This window comes from Hemitrygon akajei, chromosome 11 (genome assembly GCF_048418815.1).
Source record: "Hemitrygon akajei chromosome 11, sHemAka1.3, whole genome shotgun sequence".
Taxonomy (NCBI): Eukaryota; Metazoa; Chordata; class Chondrichthyes; order Myliobatiformes; family Dasyatidae; genus Hemitrygon; species Hemitrygon akajei.
Window position 1 is genome coordinate 2,027,897 of NC_133134.1, and position 26,072 is coordinate 2,053,968.

A 26,072-nucleotide genomic window follows, 5' to 3' on the forward strand; every position below is an offset into this window, starting at 1 on the left:
CTGCACTCATTTCTGCCCCCTGACACTTGTGAACTTGTGGCATACTGCTAGTGTCTTCCACACTGATGCAAAATATTTATTCAGTCCATCTGCCATTTCCTTGTCCCCCATTACTACCTCTCCAGCGTCAAAAATATAACACCTTTAGTCCTGTATTCATCAGCCTTTTCAATTTTGTCTCCATGTTACACTGCAACTCATCCCACTGACTGCAATTTTGCCCTTTCATCTGCCTGTCCTGCCTGACAATCTTACTACAGACTGCCTTTGCTTGTATACCAACTGCCCCATCCTTAGCCCTATCAGTCTGGTTCCCATGGCCCTGAAAATTAGTTTAAACCCTCCTCCAACAGTTCTAGAAAACCTGCCCAAAATAATATTGGTGCCCTTCAGGATCAGGTACAAGTCATGCCTTCCCCGGAAGAGATCCCAGTGATCTAGAAATCTGAAGACTTGCCTCCTGAACCAGTTCCTCAGCCATGCATTCATTCACCAAATCATCCTATTCTTGCCTTGCACAGGCAGCAGTCCAGAGATTACTACTGAGCTCCCTAAATTCTCTCTTCAGAACCTTCTCCCTTTTCCTACCTACTGCATGCACTTCTGGTACCCTTACTCGAGGAAAGATAGACTGGCTTTGGAGATGGCACAGAGCAGGCTCGCCAGGTAGTTTCTGGAGATGGGGTGGGGATGAGCCTCTGAGCAGAGCTTGTGTTTCCTGGGATTATACTGACTGGAATTCAGGGGAATAAGAGGGGATCTTCGTGAAACAAAGCATTCTGGAAAGGATAGATGCGATAGAAGCAGGAAAGTTGTTTCCTCTGGTAAATGAGATTAGAACTAGAGGACAACCTGAAGATTTGGGAGAATAGATTTAGAATGGAGATGAAGAGAACTGTTTTTCCCAGACAGGAGTGAATCTCCTTTGTAATTCTCTGCCCAGTGAAGCAGTGGAAGCTACTTCATTAAATCTATTTAAGGTACTGATAGATTTTTGCATAGTAAGGGAATTACAGGTTCTGGAGAAAGGGCAGGTAGGGGAGTTGAGTCCATGGCAAGATCAGTCATGGTCTTAATGAATGGCAGAGCAGGCTCAATGGGCCAGATGGCCAACTCCTGCTCCTAGATCTTATGTACTGAGGTACAGTGAAAAAAAACATTTTGCATGCCAACCATTTCATTCCACAGTGCATTGAGGTAAAACAGTAACAGAATGCAGAAGAAAGTGTCACAGCTTCAGAGAAAGTGCAGTGCAGGTAGACAATAAGGTGCAAGGGCCACAACAAGGTTGATTGTAAGGTCAAGAGTCCATTGTATTGTACTAGGAGACCATGTAGTAGTGTAATGACAGTGGGATAGAAGCTGTCCTTGAGCCTGGTGGTAGGTGCTTTCACACTTTTGAACCTTCTGCCTGATAGGAGAGGGGAGCAGAGAGCCTGTCCAGAGTGGGTGGGGTCTTTGATTACACTGCCTGCTTGCTGAGGCTCTGAGAAATGCAGACAGGTACATGGAGGGGAGGTTGATTCAGTGACTATGTCCAGCACACTCTGCACTTTCTTTTGGTCACAGCAGAACAGTTGCCTTACCAAGCACAGATCATCCAGATAGGATGCTTTCTATGGTGCATCGATTAAAAATGGGTAAGAGTCGATAGGGACATGCCTAATTACTTTAGCCTCCTGAAGAAACAGAGGTGTTAATGAGGTTTCTTGGGTGTAGCGCCTATATGGTTGGACCAGGACAGGTTACATTTAAGTCATTTGCACAGTTACAAATGCCTAAAAGCATGCATCATTGCAGAACATTGTTGAGCCTGGTGTCCATGCTCCATGCTTGGTGAATGGAAAGCTGATATCACATGGCTGGAGTTGATGTCTTTGTAAATGATCTGGTGTACCTCGTGTGCTTTGTCTGGTGCAGGTGAGATTCTTCTTGCAGCAGTTTTATGCTATGTTCCTGAAGCGAGCCACCTACAGCTGGCGGAACTGGAAGGTGATCACTGGCCAGTTTATGATCCCGCTTATTTTCGCTAGCTGTGCACTGATTGTAGCCAAGACATTTCCAGGACCCAAGGACTCGCCACCTCTAAACCTGACTCTCCAGAAGTACGGTTCCAGCATTGTCCCCTACTCTGTGGATGGTAACTCCAGCCTGGCAGTGCAACTGGCCCAGATGTATGAGGGGCTGCTCCCAGAACAGCTTGCAAAGCCCAAGCATGTCAAAGGTGAGTACTGAGTTAGACATGTGAGATTTTGCAGGTGATGGGTGGATCCAGGTGAGGGGGTTGATTGGTAGGTGATGGGTGGATCCAGGTGAGGGGGTTGATTGGTAGGTGATGGGTGGATCCAGGTGAGGGGGTTGATTGGTAGGTGATGGGTGGATCCAGGTGAGGGGGCTGATTGGTAGGTGAGGGGGTTGATTGGCAGGTGATGGGTGGATCCAGGTGAGGGGGCTGATTGGTAGGTGATGAGTGGATCCAGGTGAGGGGGTTGATTGGTTGGTGATGAGTGGATCCAGGTGAGGGGGTTGATTGGCAGGTGATGGGTGGATCCAGGTGAGGAGGTTGATTGGCAGGTGTTGGGTGGATCCAGGTGAGGGGGCTGATTGGCAGGTGATGAGTGGATCCAGGTGAGGGGGTTGATTGGCAGGTGATGGGTGGATCCAGGTGAGGGGGTTGATTGGTAGGTGATGAGTGGATCCAGGTGAGGGGGTTGATTGGTAGGTGATGGGTGGATCCAGGTGAGGGGGTTGATTGGTAGGTGTTGGGTGGATCCAGGTGAGGGGGCTGATTGGCAGGTGATGGGTGGATCCAGGTGAGGGGGTTGATTGGCAGGTGATGAGTGGACCCAGGTGAGGGGGTTGATTGGCAGGTGATGAGTGGATCCAGGTGAGGGGGTTGATTGGCAGATGATGGGTGGATCCAGGTGAGGGGGTTTATTGGTAGGTGATGGGTGGATCCAGGTGAGGGGGTTTATTGGTAGGTGATGGGTGGATCCAGGTGAGGGGGTTGATTGGCAGGTGATGGGTGGATCCAGGTGAGGGGGTTGATTGGCAGGTGATGGGTGGATCCAGGTGAGGGGGTTTATTGGTAGGTGATGGGTGGATCCAGGTGAGGGGGTTGATTGGCAGGTGATGGGTGGATCCAGGTGAGGGGGTTTATTGGCAGGTGATGGGTGGATCCAGGTGAGGGGGTTGATTGGCAGGTGATGGGTGGATCCAGGTGAGGGGGTTGATTGGCAGGTGATGGGTGGATCCAGGTGAGGGGGTTTATTGGTAGGTGATGGGTGGATCCAGGTGAGGGGGTTGATTGGCAGGTGATGGGTGGATCCAGGTGAGGGGGTTGATTGGTAGGTGATGGGTGGATCCAGGTGAGGGGGTTTATTGGTAGGTGATGGGTGGATCCAGGTGAGGGGGTTTATTGGCAGGTGATGGGTGGATCCAGGTGAGGGGGTTTATTGGTAGGTGATGGGTGGATCCAGGTGAGGGGGTTGATTGGTAGGTGATGGGTGGATCCAGGTGAGGGGGTTGATTGGTAGGTGATGGGTGGATCCAGGTGAGGGGGTTTATTGGTAGGTGATGGGTGGATCCAGGTGAGGGGGTTGATTGGTAGGTGATGGGTGGATCCAGGTGAGGGGGTTGATTGGCAGGTGATGGGTGGATCCAGGTGAGGGGGTTGATTGGTAGGTGATGGGTGGATCCAGGTGAGGGGGTTGATTGGTAGGTGATGGGTGGATCCAGGTGAGGGGGTTGATTGGTAGGTGATGGGTGGATCCAGGTGAGGGGGTTGATTGGTAGGTGATGGGTGGATCCAGGTGAGGGGGTTGATTGGTAGGTGATGGGTGGATCCAGGTGAGGGGGTAGATTGGTAAGTGAGGGGGGGAGAGACTGGGAATCATGATTCAGTTGTGATAAGATCAACATTATTCACCATATATATTTACATATATTAGGAATTTGTTGAGTGTTGGCATGACATGCACGAAAAGTTCAACAATTATAAAGAATTATATAAAAAATAAGCTTGAAGTGCAAATGAATGGCCTAGTTCTGCTCCTACACCGTATGGTCTTAAGTTTTACGTATTTCCATTATACGGAGTAGTTAAAAGTGTTTCCAATGCAGAGGTGGGAGTTGTAGGTCGAGGGAGGTGGTGGGGGAAAGGGCTGGAGAAAATGGAGAGGGCAGTGGACTGTAAATGAAGGGAAGAAGGGAAACCAGGCAGAGATTTGCAGTGACACCTGTGTTTTTTTTTGTTGTGAGGATATCTCTCAGTTTCTGGCTACATCTCTTTCAGGTGATCTTATAAACTATCTGCTCAGTGACTCTGTGAAGAAAGGATCAACGCTTAACGCGGAGATTTTAGTGAGTGCTTCTTTCCAAAGCACCAGATCAGGTGTTAGGATTGAAGCTTTGTTTAATAACCTGGCCTTCCACACTCCTGCAACCTCACTGATGCTGGTGGACAATGCCCTGTTCAAGATGCTGGCGGGGCCAGAAGCATCGATCAGCACCACCAACTACCCCCAGCCCCGCAACGTTACAGAGGAAGCAATGGACCAGCTGAATGAGTGTGTATTGGCAATTATTTTATTTTCAATTTATTTATTTAGAGATACAAAATGGAAAAGGTCCTTCCAGCTGTGCCCTCAGCAGCCCACCAATCTAACCTTTGCCTAATCAAGGGACAATCTACAATGACCAGTTAACCAACTAACCAGTATGTCTTTGGACTGTGGGACGAAACCAGAGCACCTGGAGGAAATTCACACACACACACAAGGAATGTGCAGATGTTCTTACAGAGGATGTCACATTGCCTCATCAGTCTGGCAGATACATTCAGGACATTTGATAGGCACATGGATGATAGAAAAATAGAGGGCTATGTGGGAGGGAAGGGTTGATTGATCTAGGACTAGGGTAAAAGGTTTGTACTGTTCTGTGTTGTAACTGTTCTCACAGTAATATGGAGGTGGGTGCATCATGTGTTGAACAGTCACAGCAGCATAGTCTCAGTTTGTAAATGCTCCACTCTACAAAAGAGTAGTCTCCATATTGGGTTTATCTGCCACCTCCTCCTCTTCACTTCATCTGTCTCTCTCCTGGTCTCTGTGTTTCCTCTCCACATCTAAATATGAATCAAAGGATATAAAGATTAGTTTCATTTGTCACATCTTTATTAGAACATCCAGTGAAACACATTGTTTATGTCACATTAAATCAGTAAGAATGTGCTGGGGCAGCCCATAGGTGTCGCCATGTTTCCAGAGCTAACGAAGCAAGCCCACAACTTGCTAACTTTAACCTCTATGTCTTTGGAAACCCATGCAGTCATGGGGAGAAGGTACAGACTCCTTACAGATAGAGCAGGAATTGAACCCCGAACAGTGATCTCTCACACTGTAAGGCATTATGCCAGTGATCTCTTACACTGTGAGGGGCCGCGCCAGTCATCTCTCACACTGTAAAGTATTACGCCAGTGTGCCCGCCTATTATTATATCGTTAGAGATGTTTGAGATCTGATACCTGAACCTTTCGGCTGTGGAACAGCAGTTGTTACAGCCTCCCAAATCAAAAGTGACATGTTTATTCCCACTCCCAGTTTCCTGACCAGTAATGCTGAGTGCATTAGGATTAGGATATCACTTCCACTAGAAACCTCTGGTATTCCTTGTCCATTGGGGGGTATAGCTCTTCAACAACCATTGACCTGAAGGGACGTCTCTCCCAAACCTGAGTTGGCCCCTGGTTGGTTCATCCATGGCAATCTGGGAGCGGTATTCCCTTCAAAGGCTGGATACAGGGATCTTGGTTAGTCCGGGTGTCTGAGGGTAATCAAGGGGCTGGGATACCGGTCGTGGCAGCTGTGGGAGAGGACATGGAGGGGTATCTGAGCAGTGTAATCAGGGCTGTGATGTCAGTCTGGGTGCTCAGATCCAATGGTTGTTCATACTGACTCTTCACTCCCTGTTTGTCAATGAACAGGAATCAGACTGGCTTTGCTCTGTCCTTTAACCTGATGTATGGAATGGCCTTCCTAGCCAGCACCTTCTCCCTCTTGCTGGTGTCGGAGCGAAGCCTGAGATCCAAGCATATGCAATTGCTTAGTACCGTCCACGTTGTCAGCTTCTGGCTGTCGGCACTCCTCTGGGACCTCGTGAACTATCTCATCCCCTGTTGGGCAATCCTGGTAAGGAACCAACTGCTGATGGTTTGAGAACATCCACACCAATCAAAACAATCACTCGGAGAAGCTTCAGTACAGAGAATTTTTCCATCATGTAGGGAGATTGTTGTCTGCCTCTTTGGGCGCAGTGATAAAGGTGGGAATAAGATTTATGAAAAGAATGATTACTTAGGGTCTGAAGTTGTTTTTTTAATACCAGAGGTGGTCAAGACCCACATCATGTTGACTCAGTGCTCTCCCTCCCAGTTAGCTGTAAAGCCAGTAAGGACCCTCTTTATTCAGATCGAATGGTATGTTGCCTCCCAGGTGCCAGGGTCAAGAGTGTCTCAGGTCATGCCCACAGCATTTTAGAGGGGGAGAGAGAGTAGCCAGATGTCTTGGTACTTATTGGTACCAATGGCATGGGAAGGAAAAGCAAGGAGTTCCTGAAAAGAGAATTTAGAGAGCGGGGTAGAAAGCTGAGAAGCAGGACCTCCTGGGTAGTAATTTTTGGATTGCTGCCTGTGAGGGTAGAAACAGGATGATTTGGTGAATTAATGCGTGACTTGGAAGCTGGTGCAGGGAGCAGGGCTTAAGGTTTTTGGATCATTGGGATCTCTTCTGGGTGGAGGTATGACCTGTTCAAAAGTGATGGGTTGCACATGAACCCTAGGGGGACCAATATTCTCAAGGGTAGATTTGTTAGAGCTGTTGGGAGGGTTGAAGCTAATTTGGCAAGGGGGTGGGAACTGGAGTGAAGGGACTCAGCATAGGATGGATGGTAAAAAAGTAAGTTTGTCCTGTTTGACAAATGGGTGTTACACTGGTTGGCAATCTGTGGTGAGCGTTGTGTCGCAGGGGTTGGTGCTGGGCCCGCAATTGTTCACAATACACATTAACGATCTGGAAGAGGGACCGAGTGTAGTGTATCTAAGTTTGCCGATGACACTAAATTGAGTGGAAAAGCAAATTGTGCAGAAGATACGGAGCGTCTGCAGAGAGATATAGATAGGTTAAGTGAGTGGGCAAGGTCTTATTGATCTTATCGAATGATGGAGCAGGCTCAACAGGCCAGATGGCTGACCCCTATATCTTATGTTCAAAGATAGCGTGCAGTCAGACTGTCAGGAAGGACAGGCAGATGATAGGACAAAATTACAGCTGATAGGGTGAGTATTAGTGCATTAGGGATGCAGAATCAAACAGGGTAGCAAATACAGTACTCAAAATGTTATATCTCAATGCACGGAGTATAAGAAATAAGGTGGATGATCTTGTTGCACTATTACAGATTGTCAGGTCTGATATTGTGGCCATCACTGGATTGTGGCTAAAGGATGATTGTAGTTGGGAATTGAATGTCCAAGGTTACATGTTATATTGGAGGGAGAGGATGGTAGGCAGGTGAGGAGGCGTGGCCTTGCTGGTAAAGAATGGCATCAAGTCAGTAGAAAGATGTGACATAGGATTGGAAGATGTTGAATCCTTATGGGTTGAGTTAAGAAACTGCAAGGTTAAAAGGACCCTGATGTCAGTTATATCCAGGCCTCCCAACAGTAGCTGAGATTGGACCACAGATTTCAACAGGAAACAGAAAAGGCATGTCGAAAGGTCAATGTTATGATAGTCATGGGAGATTTCAACACGCAGATCGATTGGGAAAATTAGGTTGGAAGCGGATCTGAAGAGAGTGAGTTTGTTGAATGGCTATGAGATGGCTTTTTAGAGCAGTTTGTCATTGAGCCTACTAGGGAATCAGCTGTACTGGATTGCGTGTTATGTAATGAACCAGAGGCAATTAGGGAGCTTAAGGTAAAAGAATCCGAAGGAGTTAGTTATTACAATATGATTGAGTTCAACTTGAAATTTGATAAAGAGAAAGTAAAGTTTAACATAGCAGTATTTCAGTGGAGTAAAGGAAATTACAGTGGTATGAGAGAAGGGTTGGCCAAAGTAAACAGGGAGGAGATACTACCAGGGATGACAGCAGATCAGCAATGCTGTGGGGTTCTTTGAAAAATGAGGCAGGTGCAGGATAGATGTATTCCAAAAATAAAGAAATACCCAAAGGGCAAAACGGTACATCCATGTTGACAAGGTAAGTCAAAGCTAATGTAAAAGCAAAAGAGAGGGCATACAACAAAGCAAAAATCAGTGGTAAGAAAGAGGATTGAGAAGCTTTTAAGACCCTATAGAGAGCAACTAAAAAATCATTAGGAGGGAAAAGATGAAATATGAAAGCAAGCTAGCGAACAATATCAAAGTGGATATTGGTCTGGAAGGGTCACAAAGGGTTTCAGCCTGAAACGTCGACTGTACTTTTTTACATAGATGCTGCCTGGCCTGCTGAGTTCCTCCAGCATTTTGTGCGTGTTGCTCAAAGTGGATAGTAAAAGCTTTTTCAAGTATGTAAAACATAAGAGATGAGAGTGGATATAGGACCGCTAGAAAATGATGGCAGAGAAATAATAATGGGTGACAAGGAGATGACAGATGAGCTAAATGAGTATTTTGCATCAGTCTTCACTGTGGAAGACGTTAGCAGTGTGTCAGATTTTGAAGGCTGTGAGGGAAGAGAAGTGCAGTTACTATTACAAGGGAGAAGCTGAAAGACCTAAGGGTACATAAGTCACCTGGACCAAAGGTTCTGAAAGAGGTAGCAGTAGAGATTGTGGAGGCACTGGTAATGATCTTTCAAAACTCATTGAACTCTGGCATGTTAAGAACGAGGTGATGGAGTACTTGGTGACACAGGACAAGATAGGACAAGGTCTGCATGGTTTCCTTCAGGGAAAAATTTGCCTGATGAACGTGTTGGAATACTTTGAGGAAATTACAAGGAGGATAGATAAAGGGAATGTAGTGGATGTTGTATATTTGGACTTTCAGAAAGCCTTTGACAAGGTGCCACACATGAGGCTGCTTACCAAGTTAAGATCTCATAGTGTTTCAGGAAAGTTACTGGCATGGTTAGAGCATTAACTGATTGGTAAGAAGCAGTGAGTGGGAATAAAAGAATCTTTTGCTGGCTGGCTGCCAATGACTAGTGGTGTTCCACAGGGTCGGTGTTGGGACCACTTCTTTTTACACTGTATATCAATGACTTAGATGACAGAGTAGATGGCTTTGTTGCCAAGTTTGCAGATGATACGAAGATAGGTGGAGGGACAGGTAGTATTGAGGAAACAGATAGGCTGCAGAAAGGCTTAGGCAGATTGGGAGAAAGGGCAAGAAAGTGGCAAATGAAATACAGTGTTGGAAAATGCACAGTCATGCACTTTGGTAGTAGAAATAAATGTGGAGATTATTTTCTAAATGGGGAGAAAATCCAAAAATCTGAAATGTAAAGGGATTTGCGAGTCCTTGTGCAAAACACCCTAAAGATTAACTAGCAGGTAGAGTCGGTGGTGAGGAAGGCAAATTCTATGTTCAATGTTCACATTAATTTCAAGAGGTCTGGACTACAAGAGCGAGGATGAGATGCTGAGGCTTTATAAGGCACTAGTGAGGCCTCACCTTGAGTATTGTGAACAGCTTTGGGCTCCTCATCTAAGAAGAGATGAGCTGGCATTGGAGAGGGTCCAGAGGAGGTTCATAAGGATTATTCCATGAATGAAAGTGTTATCATACGAAGAACGTTTAATGTCTCTGGGTCTGTACTCACTGGAACTTAGAAGGATGAGGGGCCTTTTGAATGTTGAAAGGCCCAAACAGAGTAAATGTGCAAAGGATGTTTCCCATGGTGGGTGAGTCTAGGACAAGAGGGCACAGCCTCAGGATAGAGGGGTGTCCATTTAAAATAGAAAGGCAAAGAAATTTCTTTAGCCAAAGTGTTGTGAATTTGTGGAATTTGTTACCACAAGCAGCTGTGGAGGCCAGGTTGTTGGGTGTATTTAAGGCTAACTTGATAGGTTCTTGATTGGATATGGGGAGAAGACCAGGAAGTGGGGCTGAAGACAGGTAAATTGGATCAGCCATGATTGAATGGCAGAGCAGACTCGATGGGCTGAATGGCCTAATTCTGCTCCTATGTCTAATGGTCTTATTTTAAACTGAATTCTAATTCTAATACAAAAGAAATCATGCAAAAAAGGATTAGTGACTTCAGAGAGAGGGGATTCAGACTAATGGACAAGCCCACAGGGAGGAAGTGTAATAGATGGGACAGCGAAGGCATCTATTATCAACACTCTGTGAGTCCCAGTAATATGACCAGATGTTTGGTTATCCCATTGGAATAAATAACTTGGAAGCTGGTGAGACCTACTTTGGAGAATTGTGTGCACTTCACCAACCTACAGGAGAGATATCAATAACATCAAGAGAGCTCAAAGATTTACAAGAATGTTGCTGGGACTTGAGGACCTAAGCTATAGGGAAAGGTTAAATAGGTTAGGACTTTATTCCCTGGAGTGTTGGAGAACGAAGGGAGATTTGATAGAGGTTTACAAAACTATAGATAGGGTAAAGGTAAACAGGCTTTTTGGCTGAGACTAGAACTGCAGGTCATAGGTTAGAGTGAAAGACGAAATATTTAAGGGGAAAATGGGTCGGGGACCACTCGGAGGGTGGTGAGAGTGTGGAACGAGCTCTCAGTGGAAGTTATAGATGTGGGTTTGATTTCAACATTAAAGAGGAATTTGGGTAGGTACATGAATGGGAGGTGTATGAAGGGGTAGGGTTCGGGTGTGGGTCAGTGGGAGTTGGCAGAATGATAGTTTGGCATGGGCTAGCTGGGCCAAAGAGACTGTTTAGTGCTGAAGTGTTCTGTGCACGTCCTGCTGCTTGGACTCTGTATCCCTGGGAAGTGGGAATATCGTGAGGAACAGGAATGGTTACTATGGCCCTGATCCCTGCTGGGGTTGGGGTGGGTGGGAGTGAGTGGGGCTGTGGCGGAGGGAGTGACGACGCAGGCTGTCTGTGCAACAAGGGCTCTGAGACAAGGAACCTGTTTGTGATTGTTCCGCAGATGATATTCCAGGTGGCAGGGCTGCAGCCGTTCACTTTCCAGGAGAAACTTGTTGACATTTTACTCCTGCTTGTGCTCCATGGCTGGTCTATCATCCCCCTCATGTACCTCACTCATTACCTCTTCAGCAGCACCGCCACAGTGTACACAACGGTCACCATCGCCAACATCCTGTCCGGCACAGCCTCCTTTGTTGCCGTGACAATCATGGACATCCCAGGTCAGTGGGGGGGGGGGTGGGGGGAGTGGGTGTCGCTGCTTCCTGGCATTCCTCATCCGCTTCTCGTGTCTCGTGTTCAAACCCAGCTACTATCTCCATCATTGTCCCAACCCACATCACCATGTCCCACGCCTCCTGCGGCAACTCATGTATTGTCCCACTCCCATTACATCATCCCCACCTCCCACACCCACACTCACACCATCCCCATCCCCATCTACCCCACCCACAACATCTCCATCTCCCCCACCCACACCATCCCCATCTCCCCCACCCACACCATCTCCATCTCCCCACCCACACTCACACCATCCCCATCACCCCCACCCACAACATCTCCATCTCCCCATCCCCATTTCCCCCACCCCCACCCACACCATCCCCATCCCCACCTCCCCCACCCACTCTCACACCATCCCCATCTCCATCTCCCCCACCCACACTCACACCATCCCCATCTCCATCTCCCCCACCCACTCCCACACCATCCCCATCCCCACCTCCCCCACCCACACCATCTCCATCTCCCCACCCACACTCACACCATCCCCATCCCCATCTACCCCACCCACAACATCTCCATCTCCCCCACCCACACCATCCCCATCTCCCCCACCCACACCATCTCCATCTCCCCACCCACACTCACACCATCCCCATCACCCCCACCCACACCATCTCCATCTCCCCATCCCCATTTCCCCCACCCCCACCCACACCATCCCCATCCCCACCTCCCCCACCCACTCTCACACCATCCCCATCTCCATCTCCCCCACCCACACTCACACCATCCCCATCTCCATCTCCCCCACCCACTCCCCACCATCCCCATCCCCACCTCCCCCACCCACAACATCTCCATCTCCCCCACCCACACCATCCCCATCTCCCCCACCCACACCATCTCCATCTCCCCACCCACACTCACACCATCCCCATCCCCATCTACCCCACCCACAACATCTCCATCTCCCCCACCCACACCATCCCCATCTCCCCCACCCACACCATCTCCATCTCCCCACCCACACTCACACCATCCCCATCACCCCCACCCACACCATCTCCATCTCCCCATCCCCATTTCCCCCACCCCCACCCACACCATCCCCATCCCCACCTCCCCCACCCACTCTCACACCATCCCCATCTCCATCTCCCCCACCCACTCCCACACCATCCCCATCCCCACCTCCCCCACCCACAACATCTCCATCTCCCCCACCCACACCATCCCCATCTCCCCCACCCACACCATCTCCATCTCCCCACCCACTCTCACACCATCCCCATCCCCACCTCCCCCACCCACACCATCTCCATCTCCCCACCCACACTCACACCATCCCCATCACCCCCACCCACACCATCTCCATCTCCCCATCCCCATTTCCCCCACCCCCACCCACACCATCCCCATCCCCACCTCCCCCACCCACTCTCACACCATCCCCATCTCCATCTCCCCCACCCACACTCACACCATCCCCATCTCCATCTCCCCCACCCACTCCCACACCATCCCCATCCCCACCTCCCCCACCCACAACATCTCCATCTCCCCCACCCACACCATCCCCATCTCCCCCACCCACACCATCTCCATCTCCCCACCCACTCTCACACCATCCCCATCCCCATCTACCCCACCCACAACATCTCCATCTCCCCCACCCACACCATCCCCATCTCCCCCACCCACACCATCTCCATCTCCCCACCCACACTCACACCATCCCCATCACCCCCACCCACACCATCTCCATCTCCCCATCCCCATTTCCCCCACCCCCACCCACACCATCCCCATCCCCACCTCCCCCACCCACTCTCACACCATCCCCATCTCCATCTCCCCCACCCACACTCACACCATCCCCATCTCCATCTCCCCCACCCACTCCCACACCATCCCCATCCCCACCTCCCCCACCCACAACATCTCCATCTCCCCCACCCACACCATCCCCATCTCCCCCACCCACACCATCTCCATCTCCCCACCCACACTCACACCATCCCCATCCCCATCTACCCCACCCACAACATCTCCATCTCCCCCACCCACACCATCCCCATCTCCCCCACCCACACCATCTCCATCTCCCCACCCACACTCACACCATCCCCATCACCCCCACCCACACCATCTCCATCTCCCCATCCCCACCTCCCCCACCCACTCTCCACACCATCCCCATCCCCATCTACCCCACCCACAACATCTCCATCTCCACCACCCACACCATCCCCATCTCCCCCACCCACACCATCTCCATCTCTCCACCCACACTCACACCATCCCCATCACCCCCACCCACACCATCTCCATCTCCCCATCCCCATCTCCCCCACCCACACCCACACCATCCCCATCCCCACCTCCCCCACCCACTCTCACACCATCCCCATCTCCATCTCCCCCACCCACTCCCACACCATCCCCATCCCCATCTACCCCACCCACAACATCTCCATCTCCATCTCCATCTCCCCCACCCACACCATCCCCATCTCCCCCACCCACACCATCCCCATCTCCCCCACCCACACCATCCCCATCCCCACCTCCCCCACCCACTCCCACACCATCCCCATCCCCATCTACCCCACCCACAACATCTCCATCTCCATCTCCATCTCCCCCACCCACACCATCCCCATCTCCCCCACCCACACCATCCCCATCTCCCCCACCCACACCATCCCCATCCCCACCTCCCCCACCCACTCCCACACCATCCCCATCCCCATCTACCCCACCCACAACATCTCCATCTCCACCACCCACACCATCCCCATCTCCCCCACCCACACCATCTCCATCTCCCCACCCACACTCACACCATCCCCATCACCCCCACCCACACCATCTCCATCTCCCCATCCCCATCTCCCCCACCCACACCATCCCCATCTCCCCCACCCACACCATCCCCATCCCCACCTCCCCCACCCACTCTCACACCATCCCCATCCCCACCTCCCCCACCCACTCTCACACCATCCCCATCTCCCCCACCCACACCATCTCCATCTCCCCACCCACTCTCACACCATCCACATCCCCACCTCCCCCACCCACAACATCTCCATCTCCACCACCCACACCATCCCCATCTCCCCCACCCACACCATCTCCACCTCCCACACCCACACTCACACCATCCCCATCCCCATCTACCCCACCCACAACATCTCCATCTACCCCACCCACACCATCTCCATCTCCCCCACCCACACCATCTCCACCTCCCCCACCCACTCTCACACCATCCCCATCCCCACCTCCCCCACCCACTCTCACACCATCCCCATCCCCACCTCCCCCACCCACAACATCTCCAACTCCCCCACCCCCCACCCACACCATCCCCATCCCCACCTCCCCCACCCACACACAACATCCCCATCCCCATCTACCCCACCCACACTCACAACATCCCCATCTCCATCTCCCCCACCCACTCCCACACCATCCCCATCCCCACCTCCCCCACCCACAACATCTCCATCTCCCCCACCCACACCATCCCCATCTCCCCCACCCACACCATCTCCATCTCCCCACCCACACTCACACCATCCCCATCCCCATCTACCCCACCCACAACATCTCCATCTACCCCACCCACACTCACACCATCCCCATCTCCCCCACCCACACCATCTCCATCTCCCCATCTCCATCTCCCCCACCCACACCATCCCCATCTCCCCCACCCACACCATCTCCATCTCCCCCACCCACACTCACAACATCCCCATCCCCACCTCCCCCACCCACACCCACACCATCCCCATCTCCATCTCCCCCACCCACAACATCTCCAACTCCCCCACCCACACTCACAACATCCCCATCCCCACCTCCCCCACCCACACTCACAACATCCCCATCCCCACCTCCCCCACCCACACTCACAACATCCCCATCCCCACCTCCCCCACCCACACTCACAACATCCCCATCTCCATCTCCCCCACCCACTCCCACACCATCCCCATCCCCATCTCCCCCACCCACACCATCTCCAACTCCCCCACCCACACTCACAACATCCCCATCCCCACCTCCCCCACCCACACTCACAACATCCCCATCCCCACCTCCCCCACCCACTCCCACACCATCCCCATCCCCACCTCCCCCACCCACACTCACAACATCCCCATCCCCACCTCCCCCACCCACTCCCACACCATCCCCATCTCCATCTCCCCCACCCCCACCCACACCATCTCCATCCCCACCTCCCCCACCCACACTCACACCATCCCCATCTCCATCTCCCCCAACCCCACCCACACCATCTCCATCCCCACCTCCCCCACCCACACTCACAACATCCCCATCCACACCTCCCCCACCCACTCTCACAACATCCCCATCCCCACCTCCCCCACCCACTCCCACACCATCCCCATCCCCATCTACCCCACCCACAACATCTCCAACTCCCCCACCCCCACCCACACCATCCCCATCCCCACCTCCCCCACCCACTCTCACACCATCCCCAGTCCCCACCTCCCCCACCCACACTCACAACATCCCCATCCCCACCTCCCCCACCCACTCCCACACCATCCCCATCTCCATCTCCCCCAACCCCACCCACACCATCTCCATCCCCACCTCCCCCACCCACACACAACATCCCCATCCCCACCTCCCCCACCCACTCCCACACCATCCCCATCTCCACCTCCCCCACCCACACTCACAACATCCCCAGCCCATCTCCCCCCCCCACCCACAACCATCCCCATGCCCCACCTCCCCCACCCACACTCACAACATCCCCCATCCCCATCTCCCCCACCCACGCCCACACCAGCCCCATCTCCACCGCCCCCACCCACACGCACAACAGCCCCATCCCCACCTCCCCCACCCCCACCCACACCAGCCCCATCCCCACCTCCCCCACCCACACCCACACCATCCCATCCCCACCTCCCCCACCCACTCACAACATCCCCATCTCCACCTCCCCCACCCACTCCCACACCATCCCCATCTCCATCTCCCCCACCCCCACCCACACCATCCCCATCCCCACCTCCCCCACCCACACACAACATCCCCATCCCCACCTCCCCCACCCACTCCCACACCATCCCCATCCCCACCTCCCCCACCCACACTCACAACATCCCCATCCCCACCTCCCCCACCCACACTCACAACATCCCCATCCCACCTCCCCCACCCACTCCCACACCATCCCCATCTCCATCTCCCCCACCCCCACCCACACCATCCCCATCCCCACCTCCCCCACCCACACACAACATCCCCATCCCCACCTCCCCCACCCACTCCCACACCATCCCCATCTCCATCTCCCCCACCCCCACCCACACCATCCCCATCCCCACCTCCCCACCCACTCTCACACCATCCCCATCCCCACCGCCCCCACCCACACCATCCCCATCCCCACCTCCCCCACCCACACTCACAACATCCCCATCCCCACCTCCCCACCCACACTCACAACATCCCCATCCCCACCTCCCCCACCCACTCCCACACCATCCCCATCTCCATCTCCCCCACCCCCACCCACACCATCCCCATCCCCACCTCCCCACCTACACTCACAACATCCCCATCCCCACCTCCCCCACCACTCCCACACCATCCCCATCTCCATCTCCCCCACCCCCACCCACACCATCCCCATACCCACCTCCCACACCCACTCCCACACCATCCCCATCTCCATTCTCCCCACCCCCACCCACACCATCCCCATCCCCACCTCCCCCACCCACACTCACAACATCCCATCCCCACCTCCCCCACCCCACCACACCATCCCCATCCCCACCTCCCCCACCCACACCCACACCATCCCCATCCCCACCTCCCCCACCCACACCCACACCATCCCCATCCCCACCGCCCCACCCACACTCACAACATCCCCATCCCCACCTCCCCCACCCACTCCCACACCATCCCCATCTCCATCTCCCCACCCCCACCCACACCATCCCCATCCCCACCTCCCCCACCCACACACAACATCCCCATCCCCACTTCCCCCACCCACTCCCACACCATCCCCATCTCCATCTCCCCCCACCCCCACCCACACCAGCCCCATCCCCACCTCCCCCACCCACACACAACATCCCATCCCCACCTCCCCCACCCACACTCACAACATCCCCATCCCCACCTCCCCCACCCACACTCACAACATCCCCATCCCCACCTCCCCCACCCACTCCCACACCATCCCCATCTCCATCTCCCCCACCCCCACCCACACCATCCCCATCCCCACCTCCCCCACCCACACACAACATCCCCATCCCCACCTCCCCCACCCACTCCCACACCATCCCCATCTCCATCTCCCCCACCCCCACCCACACCATCCCCATCCCCACCTCCCCCACCCACACACCAACATCCCCTCCCCACCTCCCCCACCCCCACTCACAACATCCCCATCCCCACCTCCCCCACCCACACTCACACATCCCCATCCCCACCTCCCCCACCCACTCCCACACCATCCCCATCTCATCTCCCCACCCCCACCCACACCATCCCCATCCCCACCTCCCCCACCTACACTCACAACATCCCCATCCCCACCTCCCCCACCCACTCCCACACCATCCCCATCTCCATCTCCCCCACCCCACCACACATCCCCATCCCACCTCCCCCACCTACACTCACAACATCCCATCCCCACCTCCCCCACCCACTCCACACATCCCATCTCCATCTCCCCCACCCCCCACCCACACCATCCCCATCCCCACCTCCCCCACCTACACTCACAACATCCCCATCCCCACCTCCCCCACCCACTCCCACACCATCTCCATCTCCCCCACCCCCCCCACACCACCCCATCCCCACCTGCCCCCCACACCCACATCATCCCCCCCTCCCCACACCCCACCATCCCCCATCCCCACTCCCCACCACACACACCATCCCCATCCCCACCTCCCCCACCCACACTCACATCCCCCACCCCCCACACCATCCCCACTCCCACTCAGCACCACCGCCCATCTCCCCCACCCCACAACACCATCCCCATTCCCCCCCACCATCCCCATCATAAACATCCACCCGTCACCATTCCCCTCTCCCCACCATCCCCATCATAAACATCCACCCGTCACCATCCCCTCCCACCATCCCCATCATAAACATCCACCCGTCACCATTCCCCTCTCCCCAACAGCCCCATCATAAACATCCACCCGTCACCATTCCCCTCCCCACCATCCCCATCATAAACATCCACCCGGCACCATTCCCCTCTCCAACATCCCCATCATAAACATCCACCCGTCACCATTCCCCTCTCCAACATCCCCATCATAAACAATCCACCCGTCACCATTCCCCGCTCCAACATCCCCATCATAAACATCCACCCGTCACCATTCCCCTCTCCAACATCCCCATCATAAACATCCACCCGTCACCATTCCCCCTCTCCAACATCCCCATCATAAACATCCACCGTCACCATTCCCTCTCCCAACATCCCCATCATAAACATCCACCCGTCACCATTCCCCTCTCCCAACATCCCCATCATAAACATCCACCCGTCACCAGTCCCCTCTCCAACATCCCCATCATAAACATCCACCCGTCACCATTCCCCTCTCCCAACATCCCATCATAAACATCCACCCGTCACCATTCCCCTCCCAACATCCCCATCATAACATCCACCCGTCACCATTCCCCTCTCCCCACCATCCCCATCATAAACATCCACCCGTCACCATTCCCCTCTCCCCAACATCCCCATCATAAACATCCACCCGTCACCATTCCCCTCTCCAACCATCCCCATCAAAACATCCACCCGTCACCATTCCCCTCTCCAACATCCCCATCATAAACATCCACCCGTCACCATTCCCTCTCCAACATCCCCATCATAAACAACCACCCGTCACCATTCCCCTCTCCCACCATCCCCATCATAAACATCCACCCGTCACCATTCCCCTCTCCAACATCCCCATCATAAACATCCACCCGTCACCATTCCCCTCTCCAACATCCCCATCATAAACATCCACCCGTCACCATTCCCCTCTCCACCATCCCCATCATAAACATCCACCCGTCACCATTCCCCTCTCCCACCATCCCCATCATAAACATCCACCCGTCACCATTCCCCTCTCCAACATCCCATCATAAACATCCACCCGTCACCATTCCCCTCTCCCACCATTCCCCATCATAAACATCCACCCGTCACCATTCCCATCTCCCCACCATCCCCATCATAAACATCCACCCTCACCATTCCCCTCTCCAACATCCCCATCATAAACATCCACCCAGTCACCATCCCCTCTCCAACATCCCCATCATAAACATCCACCCGTCACCATTCCCCTCTCCCACCATCCCCATCAGAAACATCCACCCGTCACCATTCCCCTCTCCCCACCATCCCCATCATAATCATCCACCCGTCACCATTCCCCTCTCCCCACCAGCCCCATCAGAAACATCCACCCGTCACCATTCCCCTCTCCCCAACATCCCATCATAAACATCCACCCATCACCATTCCCCTCTCCCCCCCATCCCCAGCATAAACATCCACCCGTCACCATTCCCATCTCCCCACCATCCCCATCATAAACATCCACCCATCACCATTCCCCTCTCCCCACCATCCCCATCATAAACATCCACCCGTCACCATCCCCACCCCACATCCCCATCATAAACATCCACCCGTCACCATTCCCCTCCCCAACATCCCCATCATAAACATCCACCCGTCACCATTCCCCTCCACATCCCCATCATAAACATCCACCCGTCACCATGCCCCTCCCCACCATCCCATCATAAACATCCACCCGGCACCAGTCCCCTCTCCAACATCCCCATCATAACATCCACCCCGTCACCATTCCCCTCTCCCCACCATCCCCATCATAAACATCCACCCGTCACCATTCCCCTCCCCAACATCCCCATCATAAACATCCACCCGTCACCATTCCCCTCCCCAACATCCCCATCATAAACATCCACCCGTCACCATCCCCTCTCCCCACCATCCCCATCAGAAACATCCACCCGTCACCATTCCCCTCTCCAACATCCCCTCATAAACATCCACCCGTCACCATTCCCCTCTCCAACATCCCCATCATAAACATCCACCCGTCACCATTCCCCTCTCCAACATCCCCATCATAAACATCCACCCGTCACCATTCCCTCTCCCACCATCCCCATCATAAACATCCACCCGTCACCATTCCCTCCCAACATCCCCATCATAAACATCCACCCGTCACCATTCCCCTCTCCCCACCATCCCCATCAGAAACATCCACCCGTCACCATTCCCCTCTCCAACATCCCCATCATAAACATCCACCCGTCACCATTCCCCCCCACCATCCCATCATAAACATCCTCACCAGTCCCCTCCCACACCATCCCCATCAGAAACATCCACCCGTCACCATTCCCCTCGCCCCACCACCCCATCAGAAACATCCACCCGTCACCATTCCCCTCTCCCCACCATCCCCATCATAAACATCCACCCGTCACCATTCTCCTCCCACCATCTCCATCAAAAACATCCACCCGTCACCATTCCCCTCTCCAACATCCCATCATAAACATCCACCCGTCACCATGTCCCCCTCCAACATCCCCATCATAAACATCCACCGTCACCATTCCCCTCTCCCAACATCCCCATCATAAACATCCACCCGTCACCATTCCCCTCTCCAACATCCCCATCATAAACATCCACCCGTCACCATGCCCCTCTCCCCACATCCCCAGCATAACATCCACCCGTCACCATTCCCTCTCCCAACACCCCATCAGAAACATCCACCGTCACCTTCCCCCCCACATCCCCATCATAACTCCACCCGTCACCATTCCCTCTCCCACCATCCCCATCATAAACATCCACCGTCACCATGCCCCTCTCCAACATCCCCATCATAAACATCCACCCGTCACCATTCCCCTCTCAACATCCCCATCATAAACATCCACCCGTCACCAGTCCCCCGTCCCCCACATCCCCATCATAAACATCCACCCGTCACCATTCCCCTCTCCCCAACATCCCCATCATAAACATCCACCCGTCACCATTCCCCTCTCCAACATCCCCATCATAAACATCCACCCGTCACCATTCCCCTCTCCAACATCCCCATCATAAACATCCACCCGTCACCATTCCCCTCTCCAACATCCCCATCATAAACATCCACCCGTCACCATTCCCCTCTCCCACCATCCCCATCATAAACATCCACCCGTCACCATTGCCCTCTCCACATCCCCATCATAAACATCCACCCGTCACCATTCCCCTCTCCAACATCCCATCATAAACATCCACCCGTCACCATTCCCTCTCCCACCATCCCCATCATAAACATCCACCCGTCACCATTCCCCTCTCCCCACCATCCCCATCATAAACATCCACCCGTCACCATTCCCCTCTCCACATCCCATCATAAACATCCACCCGTCACCATTCCCCTCTCCCCACCATCCCCATCATAAACATCCACCCGTCACCATTCCCATCTCCCCACCATCCCCATCATAAACATCCACCCATCACCATTCCCCTCTCCAACATCCCCATCATAAACATCCACCCGTCACCATTCCCCTCTCCAACATCCCCATCATAAACATCCACCCGTCACCATTCCCCTCTCCAACATCCCCATCATAAACATCCACCCGTCACCAGTCCCCACCCCACATCCCCTCATAACATCCCCCGTCACATTCCCTCTCCCCACCATCATAACATCCACCCGTCACCATTCCCCTCTCCCCACCATCCCCATCATAAACATCCACCCGTCACCATTCCCCTCTCCACCATCCCCATCATAAACATCCACCCGTCACCATTCCCTCTCCCCACCATCCCCATCATAAACATCCACCCGTCACCATTCCCATCTCCCCACCATCCCCATCATAAACATCCACCCATCACCATTCCCCTCTCCACATCCCCATCATAAACATCCACCCGTCACCATTCCCCTCTCCAACATCCCCATCATAAACATCCACCCGTCACCATTCCCCGCTCCCCACCATCCCCATCATAAACATCCACCCGTCACCATGTCCCTCTCCCCACCATCCCATCATAAACATCCACCCGTCACCATTCCCCTCTCCCCACCATCCCCATCATAAACATCCACCCGTCACCATTCCCCTCTCCAACATCCCCATCATAAACACCACCGCACCAGTCAACCCATAATCCCCCTCCTCCCACATCCCCATCAGAAACATCCACCCGTCACCATGCCCCTCTCCCACCATCCCCATCATAAACATCCACCCGTCACCATTCCCCTCTCCCACCATCCCCATCATAAACATCCACCCGTCACATTCCCACTCCCACCATCCCCATCATAAACTCCACCCGTCACCATTCCCCTCTCCCAACATCCCCATCATAAACATCCACCCGTCACCATTCCCCTCTCCAACATCCCCATCATAAACATCCACCCGTCACCATTCCCCTCTCCAACATCCCCATCAGAACATCCACCCGTCACCATTCCCCTCCCCAACATCCCCATCATAAACATCACCCGTCACCATTCCCCTCCCCAACATCCCCATCATAAACATCCACCCGTCACCATTCCCCTCCCCAACATCCCCATCATAAACATCCACCCGTCACCATTCCCCTCTCCCACCATCCCCATCATAAACAATCCACCCGTCACCATTCCCCTCTCCCAACATCCCCATCATAAACATCCACCCGTCACCATTCCCCTCTCCAACATCCCCATCATAACATCCACCCGTCACCATTCCCTCTCCCCACCATCCCCATCATAAACATCCACCCGTCACCATTCCCCTCTCCCCAACATCCCCATCATAAACATCCACCCGTCACCATTCCCCCTCTCCAACATCCCCATCATAAACATCCACCCGTCACCATTCCCCTCTCCAACATCCCCATCATAAACATCCACCCGTCACCATTCCCCTCCCCACCATCCCCATCATAAACAGCCACCCGTCACCATGCCCCTCTCCAACATCCCCATCATAAACATCCACCCGTCACCATTCCCCTCCCCAACATCCCCATCATAAACATCCACCCGTCACCATTCCCCTCTCCCAACATCCCCATCATAAACATCCACCCGTCACCATTCCCCTCTCCAACATCCCCATCATAAACATCCACCCGTCACCATTCCCCTCTCCAACATCCCATCATAAACATCCACCCGTCACCATTCCCTCTCCCCACCATCCCATCATAACATCCACCCGTCACATTCCCCTCCCACATCCCCATCATAAACATCCACCCGTCACCATTCCCCTCTCCAACATCCCCATCATAAACATCCACCCGTCACCATTCCCCTCTCCCCACCATCCCCATCATAACATCCACCCGTCACCATTCCCCTCTCCACCATCCCCATCATAAACATCCACCCGTCACCATTCCCCTCTCCCCAACATCCCCATCATAACATCCACCGTCACCATTCCCCTCTCCAACATCCCCATCATAAACATCCACCCGTCACCATTCCCCTCTCCAACATCCCCATCATAAACATCCACCCGTCACCATTCCCCTCTCCAACATCCCCATCATAAACATCACCTCCCGTCACCATTCCCCTCTCCAACATCCCCATCATAAACATCCACCCGTCACCTTCCCCTCTCCAACATCCCCATCATAAACATCCACCCGGCACCATTGCCCTCTCCCACCATCCCCATCATAAACATCCACCCGTCACCATTCCCCTCTCCAACATCCCCATCATAAACATCCACCCGTCACCATTCCCCTCCCCACCATCCCCATCATAACATCCACCCGTCACCATTCCCCTCCCCACCATCCCCATCATAAACATCCACCCGTCACCATTCCCCTCCCCACCATCCCCATCATAAACATCCACCCGTCACCATTCCCCTCTCCCCACCATCCTCCATCATAAACATCCACCCCGTCACCATTCCCCTCTCCACCATCCCCATCATAAACATCCACCCGTCACCATTCCCCTCTCCAACTCCCCATCATAACATCCACCGTCACCATTCCCCTCTCCACATCCCATCATAACATCCACCCGATCACCATTCCCCTCCCCACCATCCCCATCATAAACATCCACCCGTCACCATTCCCTCTCCAACATCCCCATCATAAACATCCACCGTCACCATTCCCCTCTCCCCACATCCCCATCATAAACATCCACCCGTCACCATTCCCCTCTCCAACATCCCCATCATAAACATCCACCCGTCACCATTCCCCTCTCCAACATCCCCATCATAAACATCCACCCGTCACCATTCCCTCTCCCACCATCCCCATCATAAACATCCACCCGTCTCCATTCCCCTCTCCCCACCATCCCATCATAAACATCCACCCGTCACCATTCCCCTCCCCACCATCCCCAGTCATAAACATCCACCCGTCACCATTCCCCACCCCAACATCCCCATCATAAACATCCACCCGTAACCATTCCCTCTCCCCACCATCCCCATCATAAACTCCACCCGTCACCATTCCCCTCTCCACCATCCCCATCATAAACATCCACCCGTCACCATTCCCCTCTCCCAACATCCCCATCATAAACATCCACCCGTCACCATTCCCCCTCCCCACCATCTCCCCATCATAAACATCCACCCGTCACCATTCCCCTCCCCACCATCCCCATCATAAACATCCACCGTCACCATTCCCCTCTCCAACATCCCCATCATAAACACTCACCCGTCACCATGCCCCCTCCCCAACATCCCCATCATAAACATCCACCCGTAACCATTCCCCTCTCCCCACCATCCCCATCATAAACATCCACCCGTCACCATTCCCTCCCAACATCCCCATCATAACATCCACCCGTCACCATTCCCCTCCCCACCATCCCCATCATAAACATCCACCCCGTCACCATTCCCCTCTCCCACCATCCCCATCATAACATCCACCCGTCACCATTCCCCTCCCCCACCATCCCCATCATAAACATCCACCCGTCACCATTCCCCTCTCCAACCATCCCCATCATAAACATCCACCCGTCACCATTCCCCTCTCCCACCATCCCCATCATAAACATCCACCCGTCACCATTCCCCTCTCCCCACCATCCCCATCATAAACATCCACCCGTCACCATTCCCCTCCCCACCATCCCCATCATAAACATCCACCCGTAACCATTCCCCTCTCCCCACATCCCCATCATAAACATCCACCCGTCACCATTCCCCTCTCCAACATCCCATCATAAACATCCACCCGTCACCATTCCCCTCCTACCATCCCCATCATAAACATCCACCCGTCACCATTGCCCCTCTCCAACATCCCCATCATAAACATCCACCCGTCACCATTCCCCTCTCCCACCATCCCCATCATAAACATCCACCCGGTCACCATTCCCTCCCCAACATCCCCATCATAAACATCCACCCGTCACCATTCCCCCTCCCACCTCCCCATCATAAACAGCCACCCGTCACCATTCCCCTCTCCCACATCCCCATCATAAACATCCACCCGTCACCATTCCCTCTCCCCACCATCCCCATCATAAACATCCACCACG

The 26,072-nt window shown here is 53.8% G+C and overlaps 1 protein-coding gene across 1 annotated transcript in view; it reads left to right on the forward strand.

Annotated features, from left to right (window-relative positions):
- abca3b (ATP-binding cassette, sub-family A (ABC1), member 3b) overlaps positions 1–26,072 on the forward strand; it is a 207,142-nt gene that overhangs the window by 129,172 nt on the left and 51,898 nt on the right. The window contains exons 20-23 of the mRNA XM_073060010.1: positions 1,921–2,224; positions 4,295–4,568; positions 5,988–6,192; positions 11,138–11,357. Coding sequence (XP_072916111.1) covers positions 1,921–2,224; positions 4,295–4,568; positions 5,988–6,192; positions 11,138–11,357 — 1,003 coding nt within the window. The remainder of the gene's footprint in view (positions 1–1,920; positions 2,225–4,294; positions 4,569–5,987; positions 6,193–11,137; positions 11,358–26,072) is intronic.